This window comes from Herpailurus yagouaroundi, unplaced genomic scaffold, assembly GCF_014898765.1.
Source record: "Herpailurus yagouaroundi ecotype Mexico unplaced genomic scaffold, PumYag 163, whole genome shotgun sequence".
In the NCBI taxonomy this organism is placed as follows: domain Eukaryota; kingdom Metazoa; phylum Chordata; class Mammalia; order Carnivora; family Felidae; genus Herpailurus; species Herpailurus yagouaroundi.
In genome coordinates this window covers 57,886,119-57,908,829 of record NW_024412404.1, presented here as the reverse complement: position 1 = coordinate 57,908,829, position 22,711 = coordinate 57,886,119, and the positions used below count along the sequence as shown (strand labels likewise).

General features: G+C 49.1%; 1 protein-coding gene across 9 annotated transcripts in view; it reads left to right on the top strand.

Annotated features, from left to right (window-relative positions):
- The window catches only part of FGFR2 (fibroblast growth factor receptor 2), a 108,893-nt gene that overhangs the window by 41,515 nt on the left and 44,667 nt on the right, over positions 1 to 22,711 (top strand). For all 9 annotated transcript variants that reach the window (XM_040486633.1, XM_040486639.1, XM_040486635.1 and 6 more), the window contains one exon: positions 11,157 to 11,280. In XM_040486633.1, coding sequence (XP_040342567.1) covers positions 11,157 to 11,280 — 124 coding nt within the window. The remainder of the gene's footprint in view (positions 1 to 11,156; positions 11,281 to 22,711) is intronic.

The following is a 22,711-nucleotide window of genomic DNA, read 5'->3' as shown; positions in this document are numbered from 1 at the left end:
GGGGCTAGAACTCAAGGACCGCGAGATCATGACCTGAGCCGAAGTCGGAAGCTCAACCGACTGAGCCACCCAGGCGCCCCATTTTTTTTTTTTTTAATGTTTATCTTGAGAGAGAGCATGAGTGGGGAAGAGGGGCAGAGAGGGAGAGTGACCATCCCAAGCAGGCTCCAAGCTGTCAGCACAAAGCCCAACACAGGGCTCGATCTCATGAACTGTGAGATCATGACCTGAGCCAAAATCAAGAGTCGGACACTCAACCGATTGAGCCACCCAGTCACCTTTACATTGTTCTTTATGTGAGAAGAGTTTTTTTTTTTTTTAATTTTTTTTCAACGTTTTTTATTTATTTTTGGGACAGAGAGAGACAGAGCATGAACGGGGGAGGGGCAGAGAGAGAGGGAGACACAGAATCGGAAACAGGCTCCAGGCCCTGAGCCATCAGCCCAGAGCCTGACGCGGGGCTCGAACTCACGGACCGCGAGATCGTGACCTGGCTGAAGTCGGACGCTTAACCGGCTGTGCCACCCAGGCGCCCCAAGACCAGTGACTTTAAACAACACTTCTATTTAAAAAAAAATTTTTTTAATGTTACGTTTATTTTTGAGGGGAGGCGGGGAGAGACACAGAATCCGAAGCAGGCTCCAGGCTCCGAGCCACCAGTACAGAGCCCAACGCAGGGCTTGGACTCATGAACCACGAGTCATGACCTGAGCCAAAGTCGGACGCTTAACCGACTGAGCCACCCAGGCACCTCTACACAGCATGTATTATTTCACAGTTTCTGTGGGTCAGGAATCCAGGTGTGGCTTAGCCGGGCCTTTCACCTCAGGGCCTCTCACAGGATTGCAACTAAGGCTTGAGTCTGGAAGTCTGGTTTGCAGGGTCAGCTGGGGAAGGACCTGCTTCCAGACTCATTCCCGTGGTTCTTGGATTCACTTCTTTGCAGGTTGTTGGGCCAAAAGCCTCAGTTCCTTGCTGGCCGCGGGCTGGAGGCCGCCCTCAGTTCCTCCCTCGCCCCATGGGCCTCTTAGTACGGCAGCTCTTCCTCAGGGAGAGCAGAAAGGAAGAGGTAGCGTGTGAAGAAGATAGAAGTCACAGCCTTTTGTAACCTAATCATGGAAGTGACATCCTACCACTTTGGCTGTTTTCTGTTATTGAGTAAATCATTAGGGGAGGAGATTAAATCCCCAAGGGCATGAATATCAGGAGACCTGGGGAATCACTGGGAGCCATGTTGGAAACCTGCAAGGGGGATAAATCAGAGGATGCTCTAGCCTGCATCCCAGCTTGTTAAGAACCAGGTAGAAGAGGACTTCCTGGTGGCAGGAGTGAGATACCGGGAAAAGTCAGGACTTTCTGCTGTATACCTGTGTCTAACACACCAGTGTCACTTGAGAGGGTACTTGAGTCCTGACCCGTCACTGCTGTGGTTAAGTGGACCTCCTCTCCCCACAAAGTGCTCTGGGGGCCTCTTCTGAAATACCATACACAATTCTCACCTTTAAAGGATTGTCTTCTTCAAAAATTTGTGACTTTTAACATTTAGACATAGCTGGAAGCCTGGGCGGCTCAGTTGGTTGAGTGTCCAACTGTGGCTCGGGTCATGATCTCATGCGTCATGAGTGTGAGCCCCGCATCGGGTTCTCTGCTCTCGGTGCAGAGCCTGCTTTGGATCCTACGGCGCCCCGTCTGTCTCTCCTCCTCCCCTGCTCACGCACACTCTCTCTCTCTCTCTCTCTCTCTCTCTCTCTCTCAAATATAAACAAACATTTAAAAAAAAAAAAGTAACTAGATGCTCAATCCCAGAGGGTAATAGGGAAAAGCCTATGAATAGATTCCTAGCATGTGTGGGGCAGTTTGTGTGTGAAACAGATGTGAGATACACCTGCTGGGAGGTGGGTGCCTCTGAAGTTCTGGAAGCAGACGCATCTCGCTGAGCTTCCGTGATTCCTGCTCGTTGGTGGGACTAGTAGGCAGGAGGGTGGTTTTTCTCTTCACCCTTAGGTCAGTCCTCACACCAGGCACAACGAGATTGGAAGGTCGGCTTGCTTTCTTTGTAAAGGACGAATTGACAAAGATTTCATTGGGTGGTGCTGCTTGGAAAGAAAGAGTTAAAACCACCACAGTCGTGGCCCCTGGGGATCATTCTAACCACAAATGCTCTCCAGAAACATAATTGATGCAGTTCCAGTGATACATTTAAAATACGACTAAAGTATAAGGCTGGTGGTCAAAATCCTGGTGGTTAACTAATCTCCTCACTTACGACAGCCGTGGAAAGAAGTTCAAAGAATTAATGAGCCTCCAGAAACTCCTGGTCTCAAAATAAATAGGCCCAACATCATTATTCTGGGTAAGGAGGTTTTTGCGAATCTGAATTAGTGATTATTAAATGTGCCAGAAGGCTAAGGGTGCCTGATGAGGAAATGCTGCTTGATTTTTAACAGGTGTAGTTCAGTTTTAATTATTGAGGACAACATTCTACTAACTGGAGAGCACCTGCACCCTAAAAACAACGTGGGGAACCTTTAGCAGAATACCTTTAACCTGTTCCCGTGGAGGCACAGATGACCAAAAGTTTTTTTGTTGTTTCATGTTTGAGCCGTTTCTGGAGCGAAAGAATGGGAATTTGAGCGCATGGGAACAAAAATCTAAAGTATATTTTGCTCTAGGGACGCCTGGCTGGCTCAGTCGGCAGAGCGTGCAACTCTCGGTCTTGGTATTGTGGGTTCGAGCCCCACATTGAGTGTAGAGATGACTTAAGAAATAAAATCTTAAAAAACTTATATTTTGCTATTAAAAAAAAAAAAAAGGCAAGGAGGGGAGAGAACTGTACCTTTGGAACATGGTGTGCTGGCCGGAGGTGATGCGGGCACATTTCTGGCCCCGCTGGACTTTCTCTGGAGAAGAGTCTATGGCAATGCCTGAGCGCCCTGAGCTGTGGGGGGTTGGTGGCAGGGGAGGGGGGGGGTTGGTGGGGGGATCACCCCATCAAACGCAAAGATGGTCAATCTGGATTTAGTAAGGAGTTTTCACAACAGTTGTGGCACTGGACGTTGATTTGGGGGATACTGGTTCTCTCAGAAATTCCATGGACTCAACCCAGGTCCCCAGGTCACGGAGTCCTTGGTGGTCGCAGAGGCCGGCATGCCCCAACCTCCCATCGGTCCAAGCTCTCCGGCTGGTGCTGGCGTCTTCAGGGCTCCAACAGGGTAGAGGCAGGAGCATGGGGTTCCCGCCACGTTTGCAAACACTGTCTACAGACACTTTGAAAGAATTCTGCTTCTCCAGCGTTCACCCCGAGGGAACCCGTGCATACAATGCACTCCCCCTAAAGCAGAGACCTTACTGACACACGGACAGCCCCATGTCTGAACGCCCTTCTCCTCTGACTCCTATCCCTTTGCCACTTTAGTTAACGAAGAAGCAAAGCAAAGCAAAGTTTTCCAAGATGTATTTTTCCAGAAAGCAAGACCTGAAAGTTTCCGCAAACAAATGTGTGTTATTTCTGTGATTTTTTTTTTTTCTTCTTCATAAATCTCCTTCTATAAACCATGGTGACTCTGTCTAGCTCAACTGCCTGTTGAGTTCTTTCTACCTGTTTATGGATCCGGCACCTTGGCCCTCACCCATGGCGTTCCAGCTTGTTCTGAAGTGGTCTGCCTATGTGGCCAGTGAAGGGAGAAGGGAACACAAAAAGCCAAAACAAAATCAAAGAGAATTATGAAATGGGACAGGAAGCTCATTTTAATTAAAATGACCAGTAGAGCTCTTTGGTATGGCTCAGTCTTGTTTACCAAAGAACTCATGCTGAGCCTTCCTTAGGTGATTAAGAGCCATATTGTTTTTCTCAGTATGTGGGCAAAGGCTGGTTGGATGTTATTATTTATGGTGGTAGAGGTCGATTTGAAGCATAACTGTATCTCCCTAATTGTGCTTATGCCCGGGCTTTTTCATCAGTCTTGACGGTGGGCAAGTTGTTTAAGCTCTTGGTGTTTAAGGCCACCTGTCCTTAAAATGACAAGTTTGGACAGATGATCTTGAACGTCTAACCCCCTCCCAACTGTGATTTAGTAGCATAACCATCAACCATTTTTTATCATCAACAATAGCACAGAATTTGTTTTTTAAGAAAGAGGTTACCTTTAAGGCTAGATATTTCATAGGGCTCTGAACAATAATTACAATTTAATGCAGAAAAGCCACAGCACCGGGGTAATTAATAGACCACCTCAGTTCCCAAGTCGTGCCCAGGTAATGACTGAAACATAGAGGGGAAGAGTATTCTTAAAAATTGCATTTCATGCCACCTAGTAACTATAAGAACCAAGAGAGATCACAGGACAAAGCCGTCCCTCAACCTGGCCGTGAAACTGGCACACGAGCATTGGCTTCAGGCATCTGGAGGTTGGAACTCCCATGGAGCCCCTGAGCAGAGTGAAGCATGACACAGTTTGGACTGTCCATTTCCTAGTCTATTTCAGATCCAAGAAAAGACAGGGGAAAACCTCTTTTCTTATAATCACAATGAAAACCTGATGGTTTTGATGGGTAGGTTAATTAGATTTACGTTTTCTGGGTTACTTAGAAGTCACATTAGAGACCTTTGCTTAAATGGTATGCTTAATCCCAAAATCTGTTTATTTGGAAAAATCACTACCCTTGCCCTTATTAATATATTTATACTTTGTTGAGCTCTTTCTCAGCCAAGACAGTTCAGCTTTTTTTTTTTTTTTAATTTTTTTTTTCAACGTTTATTTATTTTTGGGACAGAGAGAGACAGAGCGTGAACAGGGGAGGGGCAGAGAGAGAGAGGGAGACACAGAATCGGAAACAGGCTCCAGGCTACGAGCCATCAGCCCAGAGCCCGATGCGGGGCTCGAACCCACGGACCGCGAGATCGTGACGTGGCTGAAGTCGGACGCTCAACCGACTGCGCCACCCAGGCGCCCCTAGACAGTTCAGCTTTAATCCCAGAGCAGGCAGTCTGTGATGAGGAAGCAGGTGTATGTTGCCATCGGCCAACATGCGCTGACCGCTCCCATGTGTCCTGACCGTGCAAGGTGCCCCCCACTGTCTGCCATGGCGCTGGGTCTCCTGCACAGCCCAAACCGGGGAGCACTGTTGTTTTACCCCTTTTCCAGATGAGGCTGGCCATGTGACTCCTCAGTGGCAGGGCTGACATTTGGACCCAAGTGGTTTTCTTCCACAGTTGATGCTCTGGCTTAACTTTCTTCAGATGTGGTTCCATGTTTTTGTAAGAAACACTGGTGGTAAATTAGAAATCTGGAAACAGTGCTGGCATCCCAGGAACATGTGAGGATCGTTGGCCCAAAGGTGTTCTGTTGAGAGCAAAGCCGGGCATCTGATGCTGCTGTTCCCACTTCCCTGACCTGTATGGGATTTTTACAAATTGTGCTGAAATACACGTAACGTAAAACTTGTTATGTATTTTTCATCACTCTAAACAGAAACTCTGTATCCGTTAAGAGGCAGTTCTCCATTTCTCTAATCTTTCTGTCTGAATTTGCCTGTTGCAGGTAATGCAGGTAAGTGGAATCATAGGCTATTTGTCCTTCTATCTGTTGTGTGTATCTGTCCTTCTGTGTGTGGTAGCAACAATCAGACCTCGATTCCTTTTTCACGGCTGGATAATACTCCATTATATGGATGAGACCCCAGTTTGTTTATCCGTTCATCTGTTGACAGGCACTGGGGACGTTTCCACCTCTTGACTCTTGCGGTTGGTGTAGCTGTGTGAACGTGGCTGTGCACGTACCTGTTCGAGTCCTTGCTTTCAGTTCCTTTGGTATCTACGTAGCAATGCTATGCTGGGTCATCTGGTGATTCTTCATTGAGCTTTTTTGAGGAAGGTCGTGAGATTTTTAAAGAGTTTATTTCAAAAGGCAGCAAGTGCCCTGCTGGCAGTCTTGGCCCGCCCTCCCACTCCCACTCGCTTTTCTTGCCTTGTATAATTCTCTTCCCACTTCTCTGGGAGATCCATGCTTTGTGTAGTGAGCTGGGGGGAAGAGTTTCTGCAGTTGTGTCCTAGAGGATCAGAGCTCGCCTCGCCCTGCTCTCTGGACACCTCCTGAGAAGCAGACTTGGGCAACTTAAGCATTAATCGGGCTTTTGCCTCCACATCTGCCTGGTGATAAGCCCAGGGAGTGCCACAGCCCTTGACACATGTACTCAGTTTGTGCACACCTCCAGAGACGTGGTTTCGAGATCCCAGGAGCCTGTCGAAGCTGGGGGTCTGGCCTGGGACAGCAAGACTTCATGCATCATAATGCCACCTGGTTGATGTTGAGCTGTAGGTCATGGGCTGCCTTTATGAAGGCCAGCGGTCCAAGGGATTGCTGCCTTTCTCCATAAATTGCACCCTGATACCGGTGGAAGGAAGTGTCGGGAGTATTTGCCGTCACACGGACACAGTATTCTTTGACTTGGCACGGAGCAAAACTTTCTATCTAGCTTCTGGATGTTTATTCTGCTTGTTATTGAACACCTAGGTATTTGGAAATGTCCAGATTTTTTTTTTTTTTTTTTTTTTTTGGTTTCACTGTGGAAACCAAACATCCAGGTGACAGCCTGGGTCTTTGACCTGGCTTCACCTTTCGCTTAGGTGTTTTGGTATCATACAAACTAAATCTACATTCCCAGTTGTCTCCTGAAGGTAGCTGGGTGTTTAACATGCACCTCGGGAGATTTAGGTAGCAGAGGAATTCTGAAAAAACCCGTCTGGCCCACCTCTTCGTTGTCTTTGTGACGACGGTGTGGAATGTTCGTGGAATCCACTTTTTGTGTTAGGAGGGAAAGAGTTGAGGCCATGACCTTCAGTCTGCTTTGTTTCAGTATTGCAATGTTGTTTTTTAAAAGCCTTCAGCGAACATCATCTTGAAGCCTCACGCTCTCTAATTCTGTTCATTGGCAGATGAAAACTAATGGTGAATTTTCTACAGGGGTTTGGCCACGGACAGGGGTGAGAAGGAAGGATGGCACGGGTGTCATTGGGTGCAGGACGTCTGTGCGCCCCCAGCTCTCGCGCTCAGGCTGCCAGCAAATTCCAGATGCGGTGGTCCTGCACCAGGGGACGCCGGCGGAGAGGTTTTATTTGACTTTTTGGTCAAATGTGTGCGATTCCTGTTTGAATTTGAAAGGGTGAAAATAGGAAACAAGCAAACAACATGCACAATCACACCACGAAATTATATAAAATGTACTGCTGATAATTTAGTACATTTCCTTTCCGACTTTAGCTTTCCTTCTGACTATACAGTCAGGCTTATAGATTCAGGGCTATAGGCATCTGTGGGGTGTGTGTGTGTGTGTGTGTGTGTGTGTGTGTTTATACAGTGGCATCCTGAATGCACATTTTTATCCAACCTCCTTTTTTTTTCATTTATCAATAACTATTTAAAAAAATTGTTTTTAATGCTTATGTGTTTTTGAGAGAGAGAGAGAGGAGAGAGAGAGGGACAGAGCACATGTGGGGGAGGGGCAGAGAGAAATGGAGACACAGAATCCGAAGCAGGCTTCAGGCTCTGAGCGGTCAGCATAGAGCCTGACTCGGGGCTTGAACTTCACAAGCCACGTGAGAACATGACCTGAGCCCAAGTCGGACGCTTAACCAACTGAGCCACCCAGGCGCCCCTCATTTATCGGTAACTATAAAGAACACCTTACCAGGTCTGAACTTAAGAATACCTCCTCCTTTTTAATGACTGTGTGCTATTTTGTTGGAATGAATTAAGTCCTGTAGGATGAGCTGTGTGTTGTTAATGGCTCTCTTCCTGATGGATTCGGTTTTGCTGTCACAAGCAGTGCTCGAAGCAGTCATCTTGTTCATGTGCCTTGAAGTAATCCTCCTGGTTCTCTGTGTAGCCTAGATTTCTAGAAGTGGAATTAACTGGGTTAAAAAAAAATGTGTTGCTAATTTTAACAGGCCCTGCGAAATTATTCTACAGAAAGGTTTTTTCCTACCCTATGTTCCTATTCTCAATTGGAGTCTCTTTTTCCTTACACTCTTAAGTACTCAATGGCATGGATCTTCCTAATTTTTGTTAATCAGCCGGTGAATAACCGCGTCTCATTATTGTTTTAATTTGCATTTCCCTGATTGTTAATGAGGTTAAGCATCTTTTCATATGTTTATTGGGTATTTACATTCTCTCTTCGGCGGCGAGTGCAAAGATGGGACTCTGACCTAACTGGCGGAGGAGTTGTAGCACTTAAAAAGATGAGGAATTAAAAAAGAAAAACACCCAACAACAACAAAAAACCACACTGAAAAGGACGTCTTACATTTTTGTTGGAAGGGTAGTGTCTGTAGGTTTACACTGAATCGTGGTTTGGAAACGGAGTGTTCAGAAAAGAGACACAAGAAGTCTTTGTGCCTTTGTTCCCTCATCTTGATAGAGTTGCTGCTGTCTGTACTCTCTCGGCTTGTCATTAAGCGACCACTAATTAATGGTAGGATATCCCCTGCAAAAGCGTCAAGCCTTCCCACCGTTGCCACAGCTCATAACATTTGGGATTGGTCGTTATGTCCAGGAATCAAATACTAGGGCAATGGTGTAAGAAAACAAATATTAACAGCACTGCATGGGGCGATATTGATTGAGTACCAAGGTCTCCAAAGGGGCAGAAGCCCCTTGTTTGGTAACTGTGTTTCCCATTGTGAAAGCATTCGATAAATGGTAACTTATTAATAATTGTAGTGCATCTCCAGGAAGTAAATATTCAGGGAGCACGCGCTCTTGAAGGAGGCTCTCCCGTGGAATGCCGTGGCCCCAACGAGAGACTGGAGCTGCCCTAGGGTTACCAACGGCAGCGGTATGCTGAGCTGCGTATGCCAAGATTTAATGTCTTGGGCAGAAGCAGATGATGCCCTCCCCGTGCAGTTCACGTTCAGCCCCATTTGGACTGCGCCCTGTGCCAAATCTGGATCCAGGCGCGAGAAAGACATTGACAGTTTGGATGGGGTCCAGAGACAGGCACTAGTCGTGATTAAGGGTTTATGGGCATGACATTTGAGCGGGGGCTCAAAGAACTGAATATTTACAGCAGGGCTAAATGCTGGATTACGTGGCTTGGTGACGTTAGGGCCTCTGGCTTCATCCCTAAGTTACCCTCTGTGTGATTAGCTCTTTCAGAGTCCAGGAAAGTCCCGCTTCTGATAACCCCTGCATGCTTGGGGGGAGGGCGGGTCTCTGCATGGGCCCACCTGCCTCAAGTTGGATCAAGGAGTTTGTTAGCACCCAGCTCCAGGGTAGCACCCGGAGGGGGCGGGGAGATTTGGGTAGAGAAGTCTCACTGCCCTGGGACATTTAGCAACCGCCTCCACTCCTTCACAACATTCCTTGTACAGGCTGTGCACCTAAGGTGCTTACCCCTCCTTAGCAGGACCCTGGCCTCTTGTTTGGCTTTCCTACAAGTGCGTGGCCCAGCCAGGAGCAGGAAGCGGGGCTTCTCCCAAGCAGAGTACAGATTTCTCTCCGTTGTGGGGTCTGATGCCCGCAGTGTCCTCTTACCGCCAGACTTTTCACCTGTGACAGCGAGAATGACGGTCCCCCCGCCAGCTCCACGACATTAAGACCGGGACAGTCTCAATGGTGATACAGGGGGGAGCTGGTGGGCTGCCGCGGCTGGAGCAAAGGGACCGTCTGCCCAGAGCTCACTCTTCAGCCCTTGTGCTTGGTGAGGAGAGGAGTCCAGCCCTCACCCCCGTGATCCTGCATAAGACCGTCCGTGATGAGCAGTGGTCTCGTGTGTGACCTCTGCATCGATGGCTGCTCTTGCGGTGCTGGCCTGCCTGCACAGAGCTGAACATCTGACATGACACGCCTCGAGTCGTAACAGGCTCTGATAACCCCTTACCTCTGTTGGCGCCGCTTTTCAAAGCGGACAGCTGCTCTGCCCTCCCGTTTTTGTAATGGAGCATTCATGAGATGATCTTTATTCTCTAGTTCCTTGACTCACTCATGTGCTTGCAGAGGCTCCGCTGGTATTAGCAGTTTTTATGTGATTAAGGCAGAAAACACTTGCAGCGCTCAGGGAATCATGCAGAAGGTCAGTTGGAATTCCTGAAATCATAGTTAAGACCACGAGGGCCCTGGCTTTTTTTTTTTTTTTTTTTTTCTTTCCCCCATCTCCGTTTCTCTAGAGTGCCTCGTCCCAAATGCCTTTAAAACATGATTTGGATTTGGGGGAAAACCTTAAAGCCTTAAACCTGCAAGGTGAAATCTGCATTTTGGCTCTTTGTAAGGAAAAGTCACGCTTGCTTGAAAGTTTGAGTCTATTAAAATATTTTAAAAGCCAGGTGCGAATGTTGGAGTCTAGTCTGTTCGCATGTTGACAGAACGGTGGGTGGGAATCACAATAACTTATTTTCACACGTGCCGCTTATCTCTCTGAAAAGTCTCAAGGAGTTTGTAAGCAGACGGATATACAACTTAGGCTTCCTAAGGATTCATTGCTCCCATATTTGGCATTCTGAGTATATCTCTCGGGAACATGTAGCATCCATTTAGGCATTGCCAGAGATGGGAGGGACAGGCCTGTGTTCCCAGGTGAAACTTCTTGAGACTTCCAGACAGCATCTGGGGGTGATGGGGGAAGAAATGGCAGGTTTTCAGACTGGAAGGCTCCAGGAGCAGCACGGTACCTAGCTTGTGGGCTCCTTGGGAGAATTCACATTAGCTGAGGCCGAACAGAATGTGCACAGTAATCCTGGCATACAGCAGGTGCTCATTGGTGCTGGCTCTAAATGGTTCCTTGGCGCTGTGGGGCCTGAGGCTTCCTAGTGGATGAGCGACCTTTCGGCTCCCCTGCTCTGGGGCACTGATACTGTTGCAGGCCAATGGTCTGGCCATTTGGCAGCTCCTGGAGGAACCCATCCTTCATTGACAGCCTCGCTCCATACACTTGCATATCTGAACATGTCAGTATCCCCCTTGCTCGACATTCACCATGACGATAATGATTGTTTTCGTTTGGCTCCATTCTGTGTGCTTAGTACGAGGGAAATTGACAATTCAGGTGATTCTTCTCTACCTTCCTTGTCTCCTCCAACTTCTTTTTAAATCAAGATGGCAGAGTACCTGGTAATTTATGCTAAGATTGCTAAATAACCACCTTTCCTTTGATCTTCTCAGGTACGGAACCAGCACTGGAGTCTTATTATGGAGAGCGTGGTCCCATCTGACAAAGGCAATTATACCTGTGTGGTGGAGAACGAGTATGGCTCTATCAATCACACGTACCACCTTGATGTTGTTGGTGAGTTTGCTTCTCCCCGAGGGACAGCTCTACGCCCGCCTGCTACAGCGTGACTCATTTAACCCCGCGAAAGTGAGTCTGGTTTCTCCCCATGGTTTAAGGAGAGAAACCGTTGGTTCGTTTTCCTTCTTTCTGAATGTAAGCTGTTGTTTGAGAAGGATTCTTCCATCATTTGACGATGTTCCTGTTTCCCGATTAGCCATGTTTTACGTATTTTGTGTGATCCTCTTGGTTCCCTGGCACCGTTTTGGGTGAAATGGATGTGGTGTGAAATGTGTTGACACTCTGAAAGCCGGCATTACTCTTAAGAACGTTCGTGTGTTCAGGGAAAGGGTACAGATACGCGCTAGGAGAGCTTGGTTTTCAAAAGGGAGGCAGCATTATCCAACGAAGGGCAATTGGGCAATGCTGGCTAAAGAGTAAAGGAAAAGGTATTGTGATGACTGAACTTCTAGCTGGCTGGAGGAAGGATAGTGTCCAGGGGCCCTTTACTTCCATCAGAAGAAGGTCATTCAGTGCTCTACTGTGGGTTCAGCTCCCGTGGAAAGGGAACTGTGTATACGGGCTTGTAAATTCCTTTTTATCTAAGTGCTCAGATAGGTAGGCTACTTTAATTAGATGTCTTAAGATCGATAGGCTGTTGTCCAGGAATTCAGATGTCTTCCTATCTTGCCCTTTATGATGGGTTTTGTTGTAACTGATAAAGGAAGGGTGTTTCTCTGTCTTGTTGGAGGACTGGAGATACCTAGGATGTGTCTCCTTGTTGCAGGGATGGTGGGCTAAGATCCCTTCTTTGGCACGACCCATCTTTTGCTCTGCCTTGTCCTCCACCCTGACTCACGGCATCACCACCTGACCTGGCTGGGGGTCAGCTAACCAGTTCGCCCTTCTCCACTTGCAGATTGCCAGCTCCCAAGGCCTCAGGTCCAAGCTCACCTTGATTGATTTTTGCCTTAACGTGACCCTTTGTTTCTCCACAGACTCCTGCCCCGCCACCGTGTCTATGAACGAAGGCTTTCCTCCATCATTTTCTAGGCGTGTGTCCCTAGTATTATTTCATATGTGGGCATTTCTTCTCCTTCAGTAAACTATAAACTCCTTGAAGAGAGGCCCCACAGATACCTGAATTGCCCAAAGAACCATTAAGAAACCTTCCAAAAGCTTGACTAACCACATTTCATAGATTTTGGCTAATGGAAGTTTTAGGTTAACTGAAAATGAAACAGAAGCCATTTAGATTTTCTATCAAGTTAAATTAAATCCAGAAGGAACTCCCCCTAGGAAAGCATGAGATCGTCTTTATTTCCATGTGTATGTAAGGACTCAGTGAAAAAAGTTCTTGTCCTTCAGAAGCCTTACTGTGAAATTTGGTTGCTTTCACATAATGTTGCTCCTGTGGGCATTCATAAAAGACTGAGTTCCAGAACCCTCTTTTCTCACACAGAGACTCGTGGAAGCTTTCTTAGTGGGAGTTACTACGTACAGATATTTTACAAATCAAACACAAAGAAGTAACGCTCAAATATGGGACGAAAATGGTGAACATTTATTTTGGCATCGACGTGCCGTAAATCTGTTGGTTAAGCACACAACGTGGAATTCACATCGGGCCTCACATCTCCTGAATTTGACACGAAAGTGTTTCTATTTAAGGAAAGAAGGTTCGGGGGCTAAAAGTTCTCAAAGCCTAATTTTGAAACAAGCAGTTTATCGTGCGAATAAAATAATTGTGCTGTAGCGATCCGCGGGGCTCATGGCTGTGTAGGCCTACAGATTGTTCATTGGGATCGGTCGGGGACCATTCCAGGAATCCCCCCCCCCCCCCCTCGTCAGCTTGGCCACCCCAGCCACGGGCTCTGGCTCCTAGCAGGTTTTAGGTTGAGTTGTTATGTAAAACATTCAAAAGCCCCCTCTCCCCCCACCTCTCCTTTGAGCTTTCTGGCAGCTCATCTCTGTGAAGCCCTGAAATCTCTCTTACAGTTTTAGGGTTGGATTTGAACTGGGCTGCTGAATAATGGAATTGTGCTGTCTAATGTTAATCCCCTGGCAGTCAGTCTTGTTGAAAAGAGCGTATGATTCAGTGGTGTGATGTAGAGAGGAGCATAGAGTGTATGGAGTAATGAATGCAGAGAAAGGCCCGATTATGTCACAAATTTGGGAGATTGCCCAGCCAAACGTGGGCCAATAATGACACAATGCTGGTTGGGAATATCCATTAAAGCTCAACCCCTAATAATTTTCCAAGCCTTGAACCTTCTTTATAAATAGAAGCCAAAAGTCAGTGGAGTATAAGACATTTTCAGGAAAGACGGAGGTGTGAAATACTCTCATCTTTGCTCAAAACCCCAGTAATTGCTTTGAGAAGCACTCATAAAATAAGAAGTGAGTCAGCTCGAGAGTCTCATGTAGACTTACAGGGTTGGCAGGCGGTCGTTCTGAACGTCTCCGCGAGTGGCGACAAAAGGGAATTCGGGCCCGAACAACGAGTTTCTGGTGGCCCCGCGGCCCAAGTGCAGGATTCCACCCCGTGATCACCGCTTCTCGGTCACGACCGCGTCTCCCGGAAAAACCGGAGCCTCTTTCCCAGCGAAAGTCAAGTCCTGTTCTCGTTCACCTCCTCCGAGGGTTTACTTTTGTTGCTATGCTACATAGGGTTGCGGTTCAGATATTACGAAGCATCAAAACGGGTGAGATCTTTTTATCGAAATCCTTCCTTGGAACGGCATTCCCCATAAGGACTTCCACGTAAAAGCCGTGTAATTTAAGTGACATTCTTGTGGCTCGGGCACGAAGTGGCCAGCCATTGTCGTGTGTGAGGGAAGGGCTCTCGTTTATGGGCGCTCTTTTGGGAGCCTTGCTTGATCCTCACTAAAATTGACACCGTTATTTTTCAGCCATTTACTTGCAGGGGAAAATTAGCGTGAAGCACCGCTTCTGGGTAATTGTGCCGATAGTAAAACAGGCCCTCCTCAGAGAGCCGGCGGGTCTTGGCCATCGCGCCTCGGAGGACGCCGCAGTCCTGGATTCTGGCGGGGCCTCTGTCCCCAGGAAGCTGTGGCCTCGGACTCATCCTGAACCTTTGGTTTCAGCGGGGTTGGGTCCTTCTGGAGACTGTGCAGGGGGGGCGGCGGGGGGGGGGGGGGAATCTGTTTTCACGCCTCTCCCCGGCTTCTGGTGGCCTTCTGGTGGCCGTCAGCAGCTCTCCGCTTGTGACTTGTCATTCCGGCGTCTGCCTCTGCCTTCCGGTGGCCTTCCTCTCTGTGGCTCACAGGTGTCACCTGTCACTGGATTTCAGGCCTTGCCCTCGGAACAGGGTAGTGTCATCTCAAGATCCCTCAGTTAATTACAAGGACCTTGTTTCCAAGTAGGGTCAGAGTCACAGGCTCCAGGGGTTAGGACACGGACTCCTCTTTTTGGAGGGGTGGGAGTGGGGCATAGTTCAACCCACGACAGTGGTTATGAGGCATCAGTTGGGTTAACAGATGAAAACACCGAATTGGCATCCTGGGGCCAACAACAAATGCTGGTTTTCTCCCCTCAAACCGGGACTCTTTGGAGGGTTAGAGGGCATTTGGGGGGCATCTGGTGGCTCAGTCAGTTGAGCGTCTGACTTCAGCTCAGGCCGTGATCTCGCAGCTCATGAGTTCGAGCCCCGCATCCGGCTCTCTGCTGTCAGGGCAGAGCCTGCTTGGGAGTCTCTGTTCCCCCTCTCTCTGCACTTCCCTCTCTGTCTTTCAAAGTTAACTTTAAAAAAAGGGCATTTTTAATAGGTTTAATTAGACCCCATCAGACCTTCTGGTAAATAAACCGAATGCCGTGCTGGGACCAACAGGTGGGGCCCCTGCTGGGTTACACCTTTGGTTAACATGGTCGTCAGGGCTGTCCCAGGACTGATCAGGATGCAGAGGAAGATCGTGGTGTTTGAGAGCCCCGGGTTCTTCAAGCTGGCCTCTGCCTTCACCTGTCAGCCCTCTTACAGTTGAGGAACATCAAATTGGGGAGTGGGGGGGGGGCGGTGAGGCATTTATTTGCCGAGAACTGAACCCTAGATCTGGGGTCTCCATCCGGTGTCCTCAAAGCCTAGGTTAATGCTCCAAGCACCACACATGGAGGTCTCTGTTTTTGGTGTCCTGTGGTGTGGACCAGCAGGGACCACTGCAGGACTCTGAAAAGGTACTGGTGTTATCCCCACCCCACGTTCAGCTCTGTTGCAAAATAACAGAGAGAGAGAGAGAGAGAGAGAGATGAAGGTATTAAATGGGTGAGTTGCTCGTCTTTCCTCAGACACCCTTTGGCTTTGAGTTACGAACTTTTTCTCCCTTTGGGTGTCCCAGTTCTGCAATCCCAGAGACCGTAAGTTTTGAGCTTTTCACCTGGCATTGGGCATTTGGGGGGCAGAGGTTGGAAACAGTGAGTGCCTCTGGATTTGCTGATTACCCTCTATCTGACTTTCCAGAGATTTCTCCTCCCCTAGGACAAGAACACTATAACCGCTAGATAGTGTCTCAGTAGACAGTTGGGAGCCAGTCAGCGGCCAAGCATCCCTCTGGCTGGGTGGAGGGTCACTGAGGCCACCTCACCAGCCCTGACTTGCTCAGCGGGAGACCAGAAGGCTGCTGTCGACTAGTCCGTGACATAAATCTGCTGTAACTGGGCTCTGGGCGTGATGGGACGGGGCCCGAAAGCTGAAGGAATCTGTCCCAGTGCTAACCTCCCCCCTCCGGTGTGTACTCGGGAGGAATGAAGAGTCTGTTATTCCAGGCACTGACTGATAAGCCTGGCTCTGAGGCTGACACCTGGCACTCTGAGCCTTTGGCGGCCCATCCCCAGTGGGAGAAGGAGAAATTGCGTAAATTGTTTACTGCTTGGGGCAGCCTCTGTCCTGGGAAGACAAAGCCTCCAGTGTGATCCCTGAGCAGAAGAAGGGCGACCGAGGCAGGTTCGAGTCCCTCAGGGGACCCTTACACTTGTCCGGGATGAACTGTGGAATCTTTCTCGGGTTGGGAACAAAGTAGCGTTTACGTAAATGAAATGGTGGCCTCGTTGATTAACTGGTTGGTGTTATTACCGAAACTGTCAAAATTAGGATCGTTCCTGCTCACTTGTTCCTGACAGAAGACCACACTCTGTCCGTGTTTTCTGCCACACCGTGGCTCCTAGACGAAAGCTTTTGTTTCTCTGTTTGATGAGGGGCGACCCTAGGTGGCATTAACCACACAAAACAGCGCACCCGGAGATTTTAGCGCCTTGAACGCCGGGCTGTCACTTTCTGAGTTGCCACGTGTGTGCATTTCCGGGGCGTCCACCAGCCTCAGTCCCACAGAGCCCCTGGGGGTTCTGAACTTGAAGCATCTTGACCTAGACGCTTCCTGGCCAGGCCTCATTTGATTTTCCGTATTCCTCTTGCCGCCAACCGATTCTTTCCTTTTCTTGCTCTGTCTGGGTTTAAGACGCGGTGTCTACCCTGACTTTGGTCCTGCGTGCCAGCTCTAGAGTTGTGAAATCTCGCCGGAGGGGGATAGAAAGCCCCCTGTGGACAGGGGGCTGGGGTGCCATGCCAGGTAATACGTCACAGCGAGCGCTGTACTTATAAGTAGGCTTGTTTCGTTAATGTAGAATCATGGAGCCCAGCAGGGTTGAGTAGGAAGCACAGTCCTTTTGCCGCATTTCCTTCTCTTCTTCCTGCCCGTTGCCACTCAGCCCTCATGACGCTCCAGCCCTTGCTGGACGCACCTCGGCGGGGAATGACACGGTGGAGACGTTCACATTCGTTTCCAGCTTCGGTAGCTCTGTGGCGTCAGAAGTCCAGGAGCCTCTGAGCCTCAGTTCCATTGTCTGTAAAGTGGGGGTGGAAACCTAGCCCCCCTGGAGGGGGATGAGGTAGTAGGGGGGCAGTGCTTTATTTATTTATTTTTTTATGTTTATTTACTTTGTGGGGGGGTGGGGTGGGGAGAGCACAGCGCGAGTGGGGAGGGGCAGAGAGAAAGGAGAGAGAATCCCAGGCAGGGTCCCCACCGTCAGCGCAGAGTTGAGTGGGGCTCGACTCCAGAAACTGTGAGATCATGACCTGAGCTGAGCTCAAGAGTCAGAAGCTTCACCGACCGAACCACCCAGGCGCCCTGGGGCAGTGCTTTTAAATAATAGGACCATAGGGTTTGACTCTTAGTCACTATCATGAGGTGGTCCACACCTCCTCTTGGATCTCTGGGCCGAGACAGGTGTATTCAGTGCAGCCCTGGTTGAAGGAGTGGTCCCTCCTCCCCTCTCCTTTCCTCCAGGGCGGAGATTTCAAAACTGCTTTTGAGCTACTGTTCAATGAGCTTTTGGTTACTACGGAGCAGGTGTTTATACCCGCTTCACAACCGGGATTTCAGGGGGCAAAAGCTGGTCGGCGGGCAGCCGCCTCACTCCCAACATACCGGCCAGCAAATAAGTGCGTTCCTGCCGCACCACTACCGGGAACAAGTTGCTCGTCCTAGGCACCGTGGGCGGTGATGTCAGTGTTTTCGCCATGCTCTTCGCAAGCCATCAGTTGCCCTCTGCCCCATAGTTGAGGAAGGGAGCCTTGTGGATTGCTTTCAGTTCTGGCAGGGGTCCCGGCTTCGGTGGCTGGGGGAGAAGGTTAATATTTGATCTCCTGCCTCACCTTTGGCGTTGGGTCTATGGTGTGGGCAAAGAGGATGTGGAAGCGTTACAGACAAGTTACCGTCTTACAGAGTTTTGTGAGAAGAGGGATCTCTCGACGGTACCCGGAGGGAAGTGTAGGGCAGGGCAGGGCGTGGGGAGAAAGCTGCTGCTGTCCCAGGGTCAGCGAGGAGTCCCGGCCCGAAGACGTAAGTCCACGGGTGCCAGTCACGGTGCCCAGTATGAGCTCGCACTGTGCCGCCAGTGTGTGCCGAATTAGAATAATGGAAAAAACGGCTTGTCGAGTTACTTAACATTTGGAGTTTGTGGTTCTTGACACGGCAGGTTCTTTTCTTTTTTAATTTTAATTTTGAAAATTTATTTTGAGAGAGAAAGAGAGGGAGGGGCAGAGAGAGAGAATCCCAAGCAGGCTCCGTGCTGTCGGCGCAGATCCGGACGCAGGGCTCGATCTCCCGAACCGCCAGGTCGTGACCTGAGCCGAAATCGAGAGTTGGACACTTGACCGACGGAGCCACCCAGGCGCCCCAACACAGCAAGTTCTGAAGCAGGACCTCTTCAGGGTTTCTCTCCAAACTCCGTACGGCCTCCATTTCCAGTCACCTTTTTAAACCAGGAGACCCCCGTTGGGAAGTATTACAGTCAACTCTCATTAAAATGTAAATCCAGGGGCGCCTGGGTGGCGCAGTCGGTTAAGCGTCCGACTTTAGCCAGGTCACGATCTCGCGGTCCGTGAGTTCGAGCCCCGCGTCGGGCTCTGGGCTGATGGCTCAGAGCCTGGAGCCTGTTTCCGATTCTGTGTCTCCCTCTCTCTCTGCCCCTCCCCCGTTCATGCTCTGTCTCTCTCTCTGTCCCAAAAATAAATAAACGTTGAAAAAAAAAATGTTTAAAAAAAAAATGTAAATCTGGCAATATCAGATTTCTTCCTGTTTTAAATGCTGCCTCCACCGAGTGCCTCTCTGGACTCCCCTTCCTTGAGAAGAGCCCACTGCTGTGTGTGCTGAGTTTGTGTTTGGTGTGTTTTCACAGTCAGGGGCGGGCAGGGCAGAAATGACCCCGTGTTGTAAGAAGAAGGGGCTCCCAACCTAGAGGGCAGGCTCCACGGGGACAGGTGGCTTCCAGAGCTCCTGTCGCATCTTTCCACCATTAGTGACATCAAACGCAGGTGGGAGGTGGGGAAGAGATGGCTGGGTGGGGGGTATTGGTGTTGTGAGGGGGAAGATTTCCTGCTTCTCCTTCTGAGAAGAGAGAGGTTGAGGAGGCGAGAACCTCATGGGTTTGAGCAGAGCCCTCTAGATTGGTTAATCCTGTCTGGGAAAGCAGCCTGTGGCTGGCCTTCGGGGTGACAGTCAGTTGACGGTCACAGCACAGAAGATCCCAGAGTGCCACAGTGAGGTGGTAGGTATCGATGGAGATTCCTGGATCTCGATAGAAACACTTTTTCTTTCTTTCTCGCCGAGCCTCCTCCTCCTAGGGTTCTCTCACACAAACTTCTATCCCAAAGAAGTATGCAGATCGATGGGCCACATTGTGCCCCGGACATAGTTCCCCTCAAAAAGAAAAAGTGGTATTTCGCCAGACAGGCATCGGATGTTATTCTGGAAGGACCATTGGGCAGTTGTGCTTTCTCTGAAAAAGGAAGTCCTTCCTCATTTTATCGGGTTCAGTCTACGCTCTGGACCGGGGCAGAAAAGTCAAGGATTTAGTCCTTTACATTTTACCTTCTGACCAACAGAATGTATGACACTATCCCCGAACGTTTGGTAGGGAGGGTTGCAGGCTGCCGTGGGGCATCTCATCTGGCTCAGAAAGTGAGAAGTGGAGCCTTCCGTGAGCTCGGTGACCCTTTGGAAGCTTCTCTTTTGGTGATGCTTCCGGCAAGGAGTATCCAGAATCCCTTCTATTTTCAGTGTCTGAGTTTGCCTCTAAGAAGACCAGTGAGGTTTTATCATTTCGTGTACTTTGTACCAAAGGGAGGCATTTCTTGTTTGCTCAGATGGGCTGAAAGCTTTTACTTCTGTTGGAACCACCCCAGGAGCAAAATAAAACATCTAAGGGGTAAGTGTGGTAGAGTTTTCTTGACTTCCTCTAGAATTAAATTAAGGCCTTTTGAATGAGGAGAGTTGATGAAGCCTGCGAACGTTATTTTTGTAGACATCTTCTCGTGTCTGCACATATCGATTATTTCATTATTATTAGTGACCCGTATGCTCTTCTGTCTTGGATAGAGTGTAATTTACTTAATCGTTTTCCCCCTGGGTGGAGACTTAGGCTGTTTTCCCGTTACAGAAGAGGCCACCGTGACAAGCTTTGCACACATCCATTTGTTGGCCACCCAGGTGACCATTTTTCTGGGACACATTTCCAGAGGTAGACTAACCGGGCCCTCTTTGGTGTCGACAGAAATACCTTCGACATAAAAAGCTTCACTGTGAGCGTGGCTGTATTTGGGGGACTCCCCAGTGATTTGATTTTTAGCTTCTTTGCAAACTGTTTGAGAGAAGATACTCTGATTTTGGGAGTTCAGCAAAAGGTATGTTTAATTCGTGGACTTTGAGAAAACATCGCCGTCATACTCTTCCCAGGGAGGAAACCCAGCTATGCAGACTCCGGCTGATAACCTTGGCATTCCTGAAAGATGTCGCAGCCCCCTGCCCCCCATGGCTCGTGGCGTGGTGCTGAGGCTCTGTGATGTGGCTCCCAGCGTGACCGCGCTCAGCTGTGTTTACCCCAGCGCCACTGGAGCGAGCCTGGGGAGACTGACGTCTGAGTTTTGCATCAGCGTGAAAACCAAGCGCAAGATGGGGAGGGACCTTGTGCGGAGTCCTTTGTGTCAGGGCAGAGAAAAGCTGTCAGTAAACGGGACAAGATAAATACACTTAACTAACTGAGAAGGTAGGTTTTCCGTGACCCTAGAAATCGATCTTGTTCACTCTGTGATCACGTCACCTTTGCTGCTTCTCTCTTTTTTAAAAAAAATTGTGGCAAGGTGTGCATAACAACGAAATGGACCATTTTAGCCACTTTTGAAGGTACAGTCGAGTGGCGTTAAATACAGTCACGTGGTTATACAACCATCGCCACCGTCTAATCCCCAGAATTTTTCATCATCCCAGAGCCACGTCTCCTTTTAACTAAAGAAGAGGCATTTTTGAATTTAGTTTAGTTTATTTATTTTGAGGGAGAGAGAGCAGGGGAGGGGCAGAGAGAGAGGGAGAGAGAATCCCAAGCAGGCGGTGCAGAGCCTGGTGTGGGGCTCAAACTCACGAACCGCGAGGTAAGGACCTGAGTCGAAATCGAGAGTCGGGCGCTTAACCGACTGAGCTGCCCAGGAAGGCCGCTTTTGAATCTAACTTTGACATAACTTTATGGTCACCTGAGCGTCTACCGTTCCGGTTTCACTCTGGAAGGCACAGAGCTCAGGGTAACATTTGGGGTGTAAATGACACACAGCCCTCCTCCTGTAATTCGCCCAAGAAGACCTAAATTGACACCCAGCTGGTAGAAGCCACTTAGCCCCCAGCCACATGATACCGTCTGTGACATTAATTAGGGAAGGCGCTTTGCCTCCACCTGCTTTGGTCTTCCCAGGCCGCCCAGCCTCGGCCAGAACTTCACTCCGCCGTCCACCTCATCGAGCAAGCACAAAGGAATTAGTGGTGTTTTGCTTCTAGCATTTCACGTGGTGCGGCCCCCAGAAGTCACCGAGGGACTTCGGCTCTGGAGGGGAGACACTCGGGCTTTCCCTGGACGAGCTTGGCCTGCAGACTTTGGTGTCTCTGTAGGAGAAATGTGTATGTTTTGGAGGAAGCTAGATCCCCACCCAGCCCAGTTCTGCGAGACTTCCAGAATCAGGCAAGAGGCAAATGAGGCTAAGCTAAGCTGAGGACAGAGAAAGAGCAACAAACTGGTGACCTCCTACAAACGTGCATTTTTTTTTTTTTCTTTTTTAAAAAGTTATTCTGGGTGCTCCGTCTCCCAGGCCACTCCTGTGTTCTGGAAGGTGACGGAAGAGCTACAGGTACTTGGACTGTTTCTAAAAGTGTGCTCCTTCCTTCCTGTTGCCTTGCCTTGCCTTGCCTCCAAACCTGGCCTTTTCCTCCTGATCAGTTTTAGTTCTGACCTCCCTTTGTGCTGATTTCGAGAGGCTGGAGAAAAGTTCGGGGACACAAAACTCGGAACCCTACTAGATCTGTCCCGTCTGGGATGAGTGCATCAGGTAGAGTCTTGACAAGGCAATGCGCTCCTTCTGCTAATTGTAATTGGCACGAGGTCTTTAGCAGGCTAATGGGCGCCTCAGACTTCAGAGGGCTTTGATCACCTCATGCCAACTGGTTTAGTGTGTATTTATGCAACAAAAGCGACCACTGCCTACTCGTCAGAGAATAAGCGAGGCTGAGCTTTAGGAAAAGCATTCTCTGGTGTTTTCACTTGTCCTCCAAGTTGTAGAACGTTCTTTCCCCATCCAGACCCCTTGGAGTGGCTCAGAAACTGCTATTTTAGACGAAGGGTAGCTACGTTTTGATTTCAATTTTAAGACGGAGCAGGCAAGGTTCTCCACACCCTGCGAGTGAGTGGGTGCCCCAGAGCAGGAGACGTGCTATTTCCAGATCAATACGGGGCACTCCTTGTGATTTGAGCCTCTTGGCATTTTGCTGCTGAGAGAGCAGCTTCGAAACGGTTCTTTGTGGCAAGCGCGGCTGCACTTTTGGGGAGAAATGCTCAGGAGACCAATGTGTGCTGGGAAACCAGCAGCTCTGGGCTTGATTAATTTATAGGTGTAATTTAA